General features: G+C 37.8%; 1 protein-coding gene across 5 annotated transcripts in view; it reads left to right on the top strand.

Annotated features, from left to right (window-relative positions):
- The window catches only part of MAPDA (N6-Methyl-AMP deaminase), a 36,743-nt gene that overhangs the window by 5,254 nt on the left and 16,599 nt on the right, over positions 1 to 14,890 (top strand). For all 5 annotated transcript variants that reach the window (XM_008528516.2, XM_008528517.2, XM_070582608.1 and 2 more), the window contains exons 2-6: positions 7,032 to 7,260; positions 7,507 to 7,637; positions 8,153 to 8,213; positions 11,375 to 11,462; positions 13,207 to 13,288. In XM_008528516.2, the coding sequence (XP_008526738.1) occupies positions 7,198 to 7,260; positions 7,507 to 7,637; positions 8,153 to 8,213; positions 11,375 to 11,462; positions 13,207 to 13,288 (425 nt within the window). In that variant the 5' untranslated portion in view covers positions 7,032 to 7,197. The remainder of the gene's footprint in view (positions 1 to 7,031; positions 7,261 to 7,506; positions 7,638 to 8,152; positions 8,214 to 11,374; positions 11,463 to 13,206; positions 13,289 to 14,890) is intronic.

Below are 14,890 nucleotides of genomic sequence, written 5' to 3'. Positions count from 1 at the left end.
CAGCGTGGTTTGATGAGCAGTGCCATGTCCGCACCCAGGATTCGAACCAACGAAACACTGGGCCGCCTGCAGCGGAGTGCGCGAACTTAACCGCTCGGCCACGGGGCCAGCCCCACTGTTTGATTTTTTGTTGGTTCACAGCCTTGGGAGTTCCCTGGGTGAGATGTGAAACTAGCCCCTGTACCTGGAGGGCAAGGAGGGTAAAGAGAGACTGAAGACAGAGGCAAACCACTCCAGATTGGTGGGTGGCAGGTTTAATAAGCAATGGAACTTGTATGTGAGCCTTTTCTTGGGCAGTGGCAAGATGGGTAGATCTCCGAACCTGCCTGCCAGAATCTTAAAAGTTTATGTAGAGGCCTTAATCGAGTTCAGCCACGTACACAGTCCAGATGGTCTCAACAACACATTACAGTCATGTGCCACATAACGGACATTTCAGTCAACCAAGGACCGCATATACAACTGTGGTCCTGTAAGATTATATCATATAGTCTAGGGGTGTAGTAGGCTATGCCATCTAGGTTTGTGTAAGTATACTTTATGATGTTTGCACAGTAACAGACTCGCCTAACGATGCGTTTCTCAGAACATATCCCCATCGTTAAGTGAAGCATGACTATACTCTCTTAAGGCTGCATCCTTGAAACAGCTCCTGATGTGGGGATGGTGGGCAGAATGTACATTCCAAGGACAGAGGAGGGGGTAAGGAACCTCTGATGACCTCCTCCGATACTTATTTTAAATAATTTACTAATTATTTTAAATTTTAATTTATTAAAATTATTAATGAATTATTTATTTTTTCCCTTTTTTGAGAAATAATTGACAGACATCACTGTATAAGTTTACAGTATACAGCGTGATGGTTTGATTTACATATATTGTGAAATAATTACCACAATAGGTTTAATTAACATCCATCATCTCATATAGGTACAATAAAAAGAAAATTAAAGTTTTCCTTGTGCTTAGAACTCTTAGGATCTACTCTCTTAACAACTTTCCTGTATGTCATACAGCAGTGTTAACTATAGTCATCATGGTGTACATTACATCCCTAGCATGTACTTATCTTATAACTAGAAGTTTGTACCTTTTGACCACCTTCCTCCACTTCCCCCTGCCCCCACTCCCTACCACTGGTAACCACAAATCTGATCTCTTTTTCTATGAGTGTGGTGGGATTTTTTGTCATTTGGTTTGGTTTTTTTTAGATTCCATATATAAATGAGATCATGTATATAAATCCCACAACTTCTTTATCCATTCAGCCATTGATGGAAATTTAGGTTGTTTCCATGTCTCAGCTATTGTAAATAATGCTGCTATGAACATGGGGGTGCAGATATCTTTTCTAGTTAGTATTTTTGTTTCCTTTGGATATATTCCCAAAAGTAGAATTGCTGGATCACATGATAGTTCTATTTTTAATTCTTTGAGGAACCGCTATACTGTTTTCTATAGTGGCTGTACCAATTTACAGTCCCACCAACAGTGAGCAAAGGTTCCCTTTTCTCCACATCCTCGCCAGCATTTGTTATCTCTTTTCTTTTTGATGGTGGCCATTCTAACAGGTGTGAGGTGATATCTCATAATGGTTTTCTTTTGCATTTCCCTAATGACAAGTGATGTTGAGCATGTTTTCAGATACCCTTTGGCCATTTGCATATCTTCTTTGGCAAAATATCTGTTCAGGTCCCTTGCCCATTTTTTAATTGGATTATTATTATTGTTTATTTTTGCTATTGAGTTGTATGGTTCTTTATATATGTTGGCTATTAACCCCTTATCAGCTATATGGTTTACAGATATTTTTTTCCCATTCTGTAGGTTGTCTTTTCTCTTTGTTGATGACTTCTTTTGCTGTGGAGAAGCTTTTTAGTTTGATGTCCCACTTGTTTATTTTTTATTTTGTTGCTTATGCTTTAGGTGTGATTTCCAAAAAATCGTTACCAAGACCCATGTCAAGAAGCTTTTTTCCTATGTTTTCTTCTAGGAGTTTCATGGTTTCAGGCTTACATTTAAGTCCTTAATCCGTTTTGAGTAAGTTTTGGGGAGTGGTGTAAGATAGGGATCAAGTTTCATCCTTTTACATGTAAAGATCCAATTTTCCCAGCACCATTTATTGAAGAGACTATCTTTTCTCCATCAAGCATTCTTGGCTTCCTTGTCAAATATTAGTTGACTATATTCTTGAGTTTATTTCTAGGCTCTCAGTTCTGTTCCATTGGTCTATTTGTGTGTTTTTATGCCAGTACCATACTGTTTTAATTACTGTAGCTTTATGGTATAGCTTGAAATCAGGAAGTGTGATGCCTCCTGCTTTGTTCTTCTTTCTCAGAGTTTCTTTGGCTACTCAGAGTCTTTTGTAGGTCTGTATAAATTTTAGGAGTGTTTTTTCTATTTCTGTAAAAAAAGAAAAGCCATTGAAATCTTAACAGGGATTACACTGAATCTGTAGATGGCTTTTGGTAGTATTGAGATATTAACAATATTAATTCTTCCAGCCCATGAACACAGTATATTTTTCCATTTATTTGTGTCCTCTTCGATTTCTTTCATCAATGTCTTGTAGTTTTCAGAGTAGAGATCTTTCAGCTCCTTGGTTAAATTTATTCCTAAATATTTTGTTTGTGATGTTATTGTAAATGGAATCAATTTCTTTATTTCTTTTTCAGAAAATTTGTTGTTAATATATAGAAATGCTACTGATTTTTGCATGTTAATTTCGTATTCTGGCAATTTTACTGAATTGCATTGATTAGTTCTAACAGCTTTTTGAGTGAGTCTGTAGGATTTTCTATATATAAAATCATGTCATCTGCAAATAGACTTTTACTTCTTCCATTCCAATTCTAATGCCTTTTATTTCTTTCTCTTGCCTGATTGCTCTAGCTGGGACTTCCCAGTACTATGTTGAATAGGAGTGGTGAGAGTGGACACCCTTGTCTTGTTCTTGATCTTAGAGGAAAAACTTTCAACTTTCACCATTGAGTGTGATGTTAGTTGTGGGCTTGTCATATATGCCTTTATTATGTTGAGATATGTTCCTTCTATGCCTAACTTCTTAAGTATTTTTATCTTGAAAGATGTTGAATTTTGTGAAATGCTTTTTCTGCATCTATTGAGATAATCATATGATTCTTTTCTTTATTCAATTAATGTGATGTATCACCTTGATTGATTTGCATGTTGAGCCATCCTTGCTTCCCAGGAATAAATCCCACTTGATCATGGTGAATGATCCTTTTAATGTGCTGCTAAATTCAGTTTACTAGTATTTTGTTGAGAATTTTTGCATGTCTGTTCTTCAAGGATATTGGCCTGTAGATTTCTTTTCTTTTCTTTTCTTTTTTTTTGAGGAAGATTAGCCCTGAGCTGTCATCTGCTGCTAATCATCCTCTTTTTCCTGAGGAAGGCTGGCCCTGAGCTAACATCTGTGCCCATCTTCCTCTACTTTATATGTGGGATGCCTACCACAGCATGGTGTGCCAAGCGGTTCCATATCTGCACCCGGGATCTGAACCAGCGAACCCCGGGCCGCTGAGAAGCGGAATGTGCGAACTTAACTGCTGCACCACCAGGCTGGCCCAAGACCTGTAGTTTTCTTTTCCAGTGGTGTCCTTATCTGGCTTTGGCATCAGGATCATGCTGACCTTGTAAAATGAGTTTGAGAATGTTCCCTCCTCTTCAATTTTTGCAAGTTTGAGAATGATTGATGTTAATTTTAAATGTTTGGTAAAATTCACCAGTGAGGCCCTCTGGTCCTGGGCTTTTCTTCATTGGGAAATTTTTGATTACTGATTCAATCTCCTTACTAGTATTGGTCTGTTCAGGTTTTCTATTTCTTCCTGATTTAGTCTTCATAGGTTGTGTGTTTCTAAGAATTTTTTCATTTCTTCTAGGTTTTCCAGTTTTTTGGTGTATATTTGTTCATAGTAGCCTCCTATGATCCTTTTTTTTTTTTTTAAAGATTGGCCCTGAGCTAACATCTGTTGCCAATTTTGTTTTTTTTTCCTTTTCCCCAAAGCCCCCCCTTGTACATAGTTGTATATTCTAGCTGTAGGTCCTTCTGGTTGTGCTATGTGGGACGCTGCCTCAGGATGGCCTGATGAGTGGTGCTAGGTCTGAACCCAGGACCCGAACTGGCAAAACCCTGGACCACCAAAGCGGAGCCCACAAACTTAACTACTCAGTCACATGGCTGGCCCCTATTATGATCCTTTGTATTCCTGTGTTATCAGTTGTAATGTCTCCTCTTTCTTTTTTTTTTAAAGATTGTTTTTCCTTTTTCTCTCTAAAGCCCCCGGTTACATAGTTGTGTATTTTTAGTTGTGGGTCCTTCTAGTTGTGGCATGTGGGACGCCACCTCAGTATGGCTTGATGAGCCGTGTGATGTCTGCACCCAGGATCTGAACTGGCGAAACCCTGGGCTGCCAAAGCAGAGCGTGCAAACCCAACCACTCAGCCATGGGGCCGGCCCCTCCTCTTTCATTTATAATTTTGATGATTTGAGTCTCTCTCTTTTTTCCTTGGTTAGTGTAGCTAAAAGTTTGTCAATTTGGGGCCAGCCTGGTGGGGTAGTGGTTAAGTTCATGTGGTCCGCTACAGCAGCCTGGGATTCACAGGTTCAGATCCTGGGTGTGGACCTACACACTGCTCATCAAGCCATGCTGTGGCAGTGTCCCACGTACAAAATAGAGGAAGATTGGCATGGATGTTAGCTCAGGGACAGTCTTCCTCAAACAAAATTAGGAAGATTGGCAATAGGTGTTAGCGTGGAGCCAATCTTCCTCACAGAAAAAAAAAAAGTTTGTCAGTTTTGTTTCTCTTTTCAAAGAACCAAATCTTAATTTGGTTAATCTTTTCTATTGTTTTTCTGTTCTATATTCATTTATTTCTGCTCTAGTCTTTTTTATTTCCTTCCTTCTGCTAACTTTGGGCTAAGTTGGCTCTTTTTCTAGTTCCTTAAGATGTAGGGCTAGGTTGTTTGTTTGGAATCTTTCTTCTTAATGTGGATGTTTATTGCTACAAACTTTCCTCTTAGAGTTGCTTTACTGCATTCTGTAAGTTGTGGTATGTTTATTAATTACTTAAAAATTTCATTTATTAAAATTATTTCAAAAAGCTATCAAATATTGCATACTTACTGTAAAATCTTCAAATTGCAGAAAACTATATAAGGGAAATGTAAAATTCTCTTCCTTGACCTTTGCCATTTCCAACCCACTTTCTAGTGGCAACGATTTTCTATGTATCCTTTCATATGTGTTTTAGGCATAAAGATGTAAATAAATAGGTGTGTGTGTACGTACATATATGCTTTGTTCATAAGTGTCATCTTTCTAAACAGTCTATTTTGCAACTTATGTTTTGGAAGAAACACTATATCATAGAGGTCTTTCCATATAGTCATAGATATTCAGTTGGATGGAGATGTAATTAATTTAACCCTTACCCTGCTGATGGACATTTGGGTTGTTTCCTGTTTTTTGCTATTATAAGTAATGCTACAAGAAATCTATTTCTACATATCCTATAAAATAATAGGATGAATTCCTAAAAGTAGAATTATTGGGTCAAAAAATATATGGGTTTTTTTTTTCCAGTATTGATAGATATTGTCAAATTGCTTTCCAAAAAGACTATACCAAGTTCTGCTCCCACCAGAACTTTTACCCACACCTTTACTAATATTGGGTATTATTCTTTTGAGGTTCACAGTTTTTTCTGGATATTTTTACAAGTTAAATCTTCCATATGAACTTTAAAATCAATTTCTATAGAATAATTTTTGGAATATTTTGATTAACATTTACTTCATAAGTCAATTTATGGCAAATTGACTTTACCTATGCAAGATAAGGTATGTTTTTCCATTTTAATGACATCTTTTATGTTCTTCAGTAGAAGTATTAAATATCATTGATTACATAGTCCATCTTTTTTGTTTCTTACTATTTATTAAGCAGTTACTATGGCATTCCATTGAAATGCCACCTTAATACTGGGTTGGTCTTTCTGTGGGTTTCTATGGCTTTGTCTAGTCTTGTACAAACTATTTTTTTTATTTCCCATTTTAATATCTTGGTGACTTATTTAACCCCTCTCAGTATCAATTTATTGGTTTGTAATGTGGTAAAAGTATTTACTTTGCAAGATTATTAGGAGAATTAAAGATAATATTTTTAAAAGTGCTTGCCTCATACCTGATAGACTCTGAATGGAAATTGCTATTCTTTTCAACATCGTCGTCAGCATTAATACGTGAGAACCCAGGAGGTCAAGGTGGCTACCTTGAAAATCACTAAATTTCATTTGGAATTTTATCTTTATTTGTAAGCCACCTTCAGAGGTAAAGGGAACTTAGAATTTATTTATCACCTCCAATGTGCTAGTTGCTGTGCTAGGCGCTAAGGACGTAGAATATGCCATAGTCCTTGTCCTTAGGAAGCTGATAGTCTGGTGAAGGGGAAAGACAAGTAAATCAGTGATAGATACAGTGTGATAGAGTGCTGGTTAAAGGTAGTCACTGGATTATATGGGAACATAGAAGAGGGGAATTTAAATTACTTTATTAATCCTTACAGCTACTCTGCATTTTTATTCCATTTTTTCAAATAAGGAAACTGAAGCTGTGAGGTTAAGTGACTAAGGCCACACAACTACTGAGTGGCAGAACCAGTACAGATTCACCTAGGTCCATCTGACTCCGATGCCTCTGCTCTTCCTTTATATATTTTAAACAGTTCAAAAATGTAAACTTTCTACCCAAAATAGGACTTATAAATTTCTAGTTTTAGAAGTATTTTTATAGAAAGGGCTAATTGGTAAGGAATACACCCTGTGAAATTTCAGATTTTAATCCACCTCTTACCAACTTGAGGCCTTTTCTTATTTCTAGTTCAGATTGTTAGCTCATTTAAGTTAGCTTTGGAGGGGCGCTTTTGTCTTTTGAGAAATATATTAGCAAAATCCTGTTTCTTTGCTTTTATGTCAACATCTGAAAATGGTCACGTTTGTTTAAACAGGTGAAGCTGAGCCTAGAGCTGCATATGCAGCTAATCTATAAAAATGTGTGGACGTAAAGCAATCTGAAGGAAATTCAAGACCATAATATTTACTCAGTGAAGTACATTGTCTTGTCCATACCAAGAATAAGAGTGTTTGGAGAAGACCATTTTGTTCTGCTGAATCATGACAGAAGCGGAAGAACAGCAGCCATGGAAGACAGCCTTTTACTCAGAATTACCTAAAGTGGTAAGAATTCAACCATGGAATTCTGGAGCGGTTGCTTTATAATAACTTCTGGGTTGTTTCTTTTCACAAAAGAAAAGTAAATTTTATAGGTAGAATTTGTAAACTTTGTAAACTTTAAAAGTTATATAGCTACATCGAGTAGGCAATTTGCCTAGTAGTACAGACTACAAACATCAAGTACCTGGTGTGATGCTATGAATCTAGTGGATACTTGAGAAGTTTTTACTGATTATATTCTTGTTGTAGGAACTTCATGCCCACTTAAATGGATCCATTAGTTCTAATACCATGAAGAAGTTAATAGCCAAGAAGCCAGGTCTTAAAATCCACGATCAGATGACTGTGATTGACAAGGGAAAGAAAAGAACTTTGGAAGAGTAAGTTTTGGGAGGTTGTGGACATACTTCTTTTTTTCTCTATCACTATTTTGTGATTGTACATAGTATTAAGAATTTAGATTTTAGCAGTTAAAGGAGTACGGTAGCCATCTGGTATGGAAAGTATAACTTGACATACAGCTTTTTTTTCAACTGTCAGACTGTCGACAGTATTTTTAGTGATTTATGTTGTTTGTAAAGTTATACTATATTGGAATATTCTTTAAACTTGAAAACATAGGCTTATCGATTTTCTCCCCCTGTTGGCTGCTACCAGCAGGGGTCGGGGGTGGAGAGGGGAACTATTATTTCCCAGTTAAAAATATCAGTTATGTTTTATTTTCAATCATTTGATTATCCTTCCTGATCAATGTAATTTTTGAAAAACCTATTCTGTAGTTCTTTATAAATATATACTTGCTATCAGCCTAAATTCTATTAATTGAGCTTAGAGAGTTTGTCTTGAGTGACAAGTTTTTGATGACTAGACTATATTAAAACTTTTCACGTTGCAGGTGTTTCCAGATGTTTCAGATTATTCATCAGTTTACAACCAGCCCTGAAGATATTCTAATGGTAAGAAATGAAGCAATTTTTAGACTGGTTTAAAAACTATTAAGTGGGGCCTGCCCTGTGGACAAGTGGTTAAGTTTCTGTGCTCCGTTTTGGTGGCCCAGGGTTTCGCTGGTTCAGATCCTGGGCGCGGACATCGCACCACTCGTCAGGCTGTGCTGAGGCGACATCCCACATAGCACAACCAGAAGGACCTACAGCTAGAATATACAACTATGTACTGGGGGGCTTTAGGGAGAAGAAGAGAAAAAAAAAAAAGATTGGCAACAGATGTTAGCTCAGGTGCCAATCTTTAAAAAAAAAAAAAAAGAAAGAAATGGAGACATGGAAGCAAGTATGCTTAGAAAAAACTATTAAAAAAATTAAGTAATTTATGCCGTTCTGTTGTAGCACATGACCTTTTGCTTTCATCAAGAGTCTGATAGAAAATGTTTTCTGTTTTTTATGGCACCTCTGTTCAAAACCAGTGTAAGACATTTGCCTAAGAGCCAATATCAAGAGACTGTGTTCATTGTAAAAGATATGAGGACAGAACCAAGATTGACATCTTGACATTAGATAGAGAACAATATGAAGGAGAAAATCTTGTCCTGTTTTCGATGTGTAACATATCATATGAAGTATTTGACCACAGATGGGCATGTCTTTGATAAGACTTTGTCTGTATTGTTTGCAATACTTTTAACTACCTGGGTGGACATTGTAGAGAATGAAGAAGTTGAAGAAGTGCTTAGAGATTGAATGATTAATGCCCAGGGAAATTGTGCCTTCCCTCTGGGGTTGAAGAACTAAAGGACACTAGTGTGTTCTCTTATCTGAAGTTCTGTGATACCAGAGTCTGATATGGAAGACTGGCTTCTGTATCATTGATCTGACCAGGATGGCATTTTAAAATGTCCTCTTTATAAAAGGAGAGAAGCAAAATCTTGTCAGAGTTAACTTTCCTCCAAAAGGTGATTAATTTACTTAATACTTATCACGAGAATCAGTCTCAGCTAAGGAGGAAAATTCTTTCTTGACCAATCAAAAGTGAGTTCTCCAGAAACGTAGGTTATACTGCTTGCTTCGCATTTTTTCTAATGGTTACGTATAATAAATGAACCATGTGTGGGAGTAAGCCAAGAGATTGTTTGCAGAGGTGGGACTGAGTATGTGGGGATCACTTAACAGTCTAGTCAGGGTGACCTGGGTGTAATCTCAAAGAGAGAGGATTGCAGTGTGACTGAAATAATATTAACTGTGGCATGTGCCAAACACTACACTCAAGTCTGCTTTCTGAGGTGCGTATTTTTATTGTTTCCTTTTTGCTGCTGAAAAAAACTAAGGCTTAAAGAGGTTAGGTGTAACTTGAGTTCAAGGTCACTCACAGAGACTAAGTGGCAGAATTGACTATCTCTGGTTCCAGAACCCGTGTTCTTTCTCATTCAAGATATGCAGTCTTGCCATCCTTTGAGTAAGCAGAAACTTAACTAACTGTGATGTACTCTGTCTGAAGAAGGAACTTGAGTACATGTTCTCAGTCCAGGGCATAGGAAAGGAAAGCCCGAAGAGTACAGAGTTGCCCTCAGTACCTGTTGCTGCATGGAGCAGAAAGGGCTGAATCTGCAGATATGGAAGTGTTCTTGGACATGGGGTAGGGAGGATTCCACGGGCCTCACCGTGGCCTAGATAAATCTTCCTCCCATTGCTCTCATTCTATACTTGCCATCAACCTTCTCTTGTTCTATTTGGTTTCACAGGTACCTTACCACCAGGAAAGGGGGTGCCCTGGATAGTAGATATGATCACTTCAGTCACTGAGAAGGACTACCACTTCACTCCCTCACTTCCACCCTCATTGTCAATGCATCCGTGAACAAATAGGTTTCTGTGTGTCTCATGTGAGCGGGGGTAGAGTGAGTTGGCCTCTCTGGGTCTGCTCAGTTCTGGAGTAATGACAAGATGCAAATTCCTCAACCTGCAAAGACGAGGCCCACACTCTAGTGGCAGTGGCAGCAACATGGAGTTGCTGGAGCAGTGGTGCCACAGGGTCCAGCGCCTGCCATGATGGTGGAGAGGCTGCAGGGTCATGCTCAGTGCTGGAGGAAGCAGTGGCATCTTGCTTGGTCCAGGGGTGTCACCTGATTCTGAATGCTGTTGTGTTGCCCTGAGCTGTGTAGTCTCTGAGGCTGATTCTCTAGACTTTCTTCCAAAAAGGAATTTCCTTTTTGGCTTTAGTTTTAAAACAAAGGGAAAAAGATGAAGCGCACACCTTGGATTGCAATGCATCCACCAAGGTGGTGCCACCCCATTAGGCACTGTCTGCACAACCAGCCAATCCTTGTTCCTTTCCCAGGACACTGCACTCGCGTGCCCATGTGCATGTAGTCAAAGCAGGTTAAGATTAGGATACCAACTGTAAGGACTAACTAGGGCTGGTTGTCACAGCGTTTCCAACCTGGTCCTTTTTTCTTCTCGATTTGGTATTTTTTAGGATTGATGGCAGAGAAGGAAAACATGCCTTCAGCCTTTAGATATCTACCCTGGTAACTTAGTAACTTTTGTATTGTTGAGATTTTCGCTAAATTGGATATAACTTTGGTCATATTTATCACCCATTTCCTTTGCCTAAGAGAAATTTCCCTGAGTACTTCTGAGGAAAATTTAACCCTGCCTGAAGAAATTCTTGAAAAATACAACTTATTCCTAAATAGCTTGAATAAGAACTTTAAGCCATGACTTTAAATGTTACATCAGTAATACCTAATCATTTTAGCTATTTATTTCCGTAAGTACCTTTCTAGTACTACACACTCATAGATGGTTTTAACTGGTTTTAGTTTTACCTCATTTCTCTGTTTTATCAATCTGCTGTTAGGAACACTAGGAAATAGAGAAACGGTTAAAATGGTTAAAAGGAGAGAAGAGAAACAAAAGGTGTGGGTGATTTGATGTGCAGATTTAAACTGAATGTGAGAATGAGGGGGTGTTGATGGCAGTTGGAAATGTTCTATTTCTGTCACAGTCTCCACCATGACAAACCAGATAATCTTAACCATGTGAGAGACTTCCAGCATTCCTTGCATATCAAATTTAATGTGTGAAATAAAGCTGTAGCATTTGGCATTCTCACTGGGATGCTTACACTAACATTATAATATTGTGTACATTGCCTTTATTATCAGGTCACAAAAGATGTGATTAAAGAATTTGCAGATGATGGTGTCAAGTACTTGGAACTAAGGAGCACACCTAGAAGAGAAAACGCTACAGGTAGAATTTAATTACTTCTCTGCAAATGTACTATCTCTTTTCCCATGTGCTTTGGTCATTCATGTGTTTACAAGTTGAGAATATGAAGCACGCACTTTTACACTGTTGGAGAATTAGACTCAACAGTCCAAGTCTTCTTATGTACATTAATGGTGTACATTATTAATGAGTGAGTTAGTCTTAAGTTAAAAAATCAGATCAGATAATCTCTGTTTAAGGGAAATAAAAAGGCCTGAAAAAATTTCATTTGTTCTTCTTACTTACTCTGAGGAAAGGACACTTGCTCCTTATAGTTGCATTGTCTTAAATAGAAGCTAACTCTTGCTCCCTGCATCAAGGGCACTTGTGAGAAATGCCACTGAGTAGAAGCAGAATCATGTTTTATGACAATCCCTGAAATGAAGGTTATTCAGTCACTTCTCAGGGACTGACAGTATCTTAGGCCAGGAGCAAGCTGTGATGTGGTAAAACTTCTCCACATGGAGATGAGCAGATCTGGATGTGGTCTGGAGAAATTTCCTGGAACCCTCTTTCCATACGAGCAGCATCAGGAGATATTATATAGTGTCATTGGATCCCTCTTAGCACCTTGTCTATGACCTGAAGAGACCCTTCCAGGTCATCTTGTGCCCTGCCATGTGTAGCCCAGTCATCATTCAGGGGGTAAAATATTTGAAACTACATATAGTAAAGTAAGTGTTGCAACGGGACAAGCAGAAGATTCTTATCTCTCATTTTTAAACTGCAGAATCAGTTCCAAGTTATGCTGGTGAGGGTAGTGAAAGGGAAGGAGGGAAGAAACCTGCCAGTTGTTACAAACTAGGTTGCTCTTCAAATGGAGATTCAAAGGGGAATGTTAAGCTAAGTATGCAACGATAGGAGAATGGTTAAATAAAGGTTGATGGAATATTAGGCAACCAATAAAAATATTTGCAAAGACACTTTGTTGACATGGGGATGTGCTCAGAATACAGTGTTAAATGACTGAACAGGGTACATATATCCCTAATAGCATCTCATCTATTGAAAAATAGATATATGTATGCTTAGAAAAACAAAAACAGTGGTTATCTCTGAGTAGTATGATTACAGGTTATTTTTATTTTTCTTCTTTATAATTTTATATGTTTTACTAGAGATTTTTCCACCAAAAGTAAGCATTTTAGAGTTGGGGTACAAGAGTATTTTAGAGGAGGTTATTCTGGAGCGTGCTCTTTCATAGCCCCCAGAAGAGGAGGGCTTGAGCACTCGCACTTGGAAGAACGTCTCAAGTACCTTGGATGAGAAGCGCTGAGCTTGAGCAGGACTGAGGAGAAAGGAACCTGGGAGAAGGCTGTTTTTCTGGACTGGCAGGAAGACATTCTGCTAATAGAGAAAAATGTTTTGTTTTTAAGGCTAGGCCTTAGAAAGGGGTTTGTTGTTGTTATTGTTTTGTTAGAACAAATATTTAAAAGTTTAATAGCAATTTGTGAGAGTAGTTTTATGTCTGTTGAATCTAAGAATAATTTTACAAGGCCTTTAAAAGGGCTTGTATTTTGTATGTCTTTTTTTTTTCAATTTTATTACAATTAACATTTAGTAAAATATACCTGTAGGAGCCATGTTTTAACTCATCTTTAACCATACCCTTGTGACAACATAAAGTGAAAATGTAATTATATCATTATAATTAGAGGGATGCTGATATTGAAGGATGAAATAGTTGATGATCTCTTTATATGTGTTTTCTTTGTATCCTTTCCAGGAATGACTGAAAAAACTTATGTGGAATCTATACTTGAGGGTATAAAACAGTGCAAACAAGAAGACTTAGACATTGACGTTAGGTAAGAAGCATTGTACCTTAGTGGTCACCATTTGAAAAACTAGAATGTGAAAATTTTACTGTTTTGATCAGGAGTGTAATAGATTTTTATAAATCAACCAATAATGATTTTTATCTTTTTTATTTATTTATTTATTTATTTAAAGATTGGCACCTGAGCTAACAACTGTTGCCAATCTTTTTTTTTTTCCTGCTTTTTCTCTCTAAATCCCCCCAGCACATAGTTGTGTATTTTTAGTTGTGGGTCCTTCTAGTTGTGGCATGTGGGATGCCACCTCAATGTGGTCTGACGAGTGGTGCCATGTCCGTGCCCAGGATCTGAACCAGTGAAACCCTCCACCGCCGAAGCGGAGAGCACGAACTTAACCACTTGGCCACGGGGCCAGCCCCTCATTTTTATCTTACGATAGAAAAAACAGAGTCAAAAACCCTGTTTTAAAGTTGAGAGTGCAGTCCTGAATTTATTCATGGGGCGATAAAATTCTGAGTCCTGTCGCTCCAGTGAGGCGTGGCTTCCCATTGCTCTTCAGCTGAAATCTAAACTTCTTACTGTGGCCCACAAAGTCCCACGTGGTCTGGCTGCCTCTCTTACTTGAACATCCTCACTGGACCACTCATCACTTATGCACTGGCCTGCTCTCTGTTCCTCACACAGGCCAAGACTATCCCACCTCAGCACTTTTGTAATTCCTGTTACTTTGCCTAGAACACTCTTCCACCATATCCTTGCATGGCAGGCTTCTCGTTATTCAGGTCTCAATTTGGCTATCACTTCCTTGACCACCTTATCTAAAGTGCCCCCCAACAAATGCTCTAGTCACCCCATTAATAAATGGCACTCTTAACAAGATCAGAAATTATTTTGTTTTATTTGTGTATACAACTCACCCACTAGAGTGTAAATTCAGTGCAGTCAGGCACCTTGTCTTTTGATTCACCACTACGCCTCCAGTACTTAGAACAGAGCTGGCACATAGTCAGGCTCAGTATTCCTTGCAGGAAGAAGGAAGAAAGCTAGCTGTGTAGTTTCTGGCTATAAAAATCTCTCAGAATTAAACTTTACTAGAGTAATACCCCAATACAAAACCAGGCGAAAGACAAGGAGAGAATTCAGAAGACATACAAATGGGCAATAAATGTATAGAAAACTATTTAAATTCACTAATCAGATAATTTTAAAAGGAATTATTACAATGCCATTTCGATAGCTCCCCCCCCCAAAAAAGAGTAATAACCAGTGTTCGTGAACTTACACACTGCTGGTGAGCATATATAATTAATAAAACCTCTCTAGAGAACAATATGTATTAAAATCTATAAAAATAGTTTTCCTGTCTGACCCAGTAATTCTCTTCTAGAAATGTGTCCTAAGGAAATAGATTGATTTACATGTAAGATTCTTCACTGTAGTGTTATTTATAACAAAAAGTGGAAAACATCCTAAAGTGTCCAGCAATCAGAGGACAACTATATTATGTTATGTTCATATGATTTATATTGTTTTCTAACATTATTTAATGACAAGAGAAACTAAGTGAAAAAAACAAGACATTTCATTTTATAAATAATTGATCCAAATTTTGTAAGTAAATAAAAGCTGGAG

Source organism: Equus przewalskii, chromosome 1, assembly GCF_037783145.1.
Source record: "Equus przewalskii isolate Varuska chromosome 1, EquPr2, whole genome shotgun sequence".
Classification (NCBI taxonomy): Eukaryota; Metazoa; Chordata; class Mammalia; order Perissodactyla; family Equidae; genus Equus; species Equus przewalskii.
Note: the sequence above shows the minus strand (reverse complement) of the source record. Positions and strands in the feature narration are given on the sequence as shown.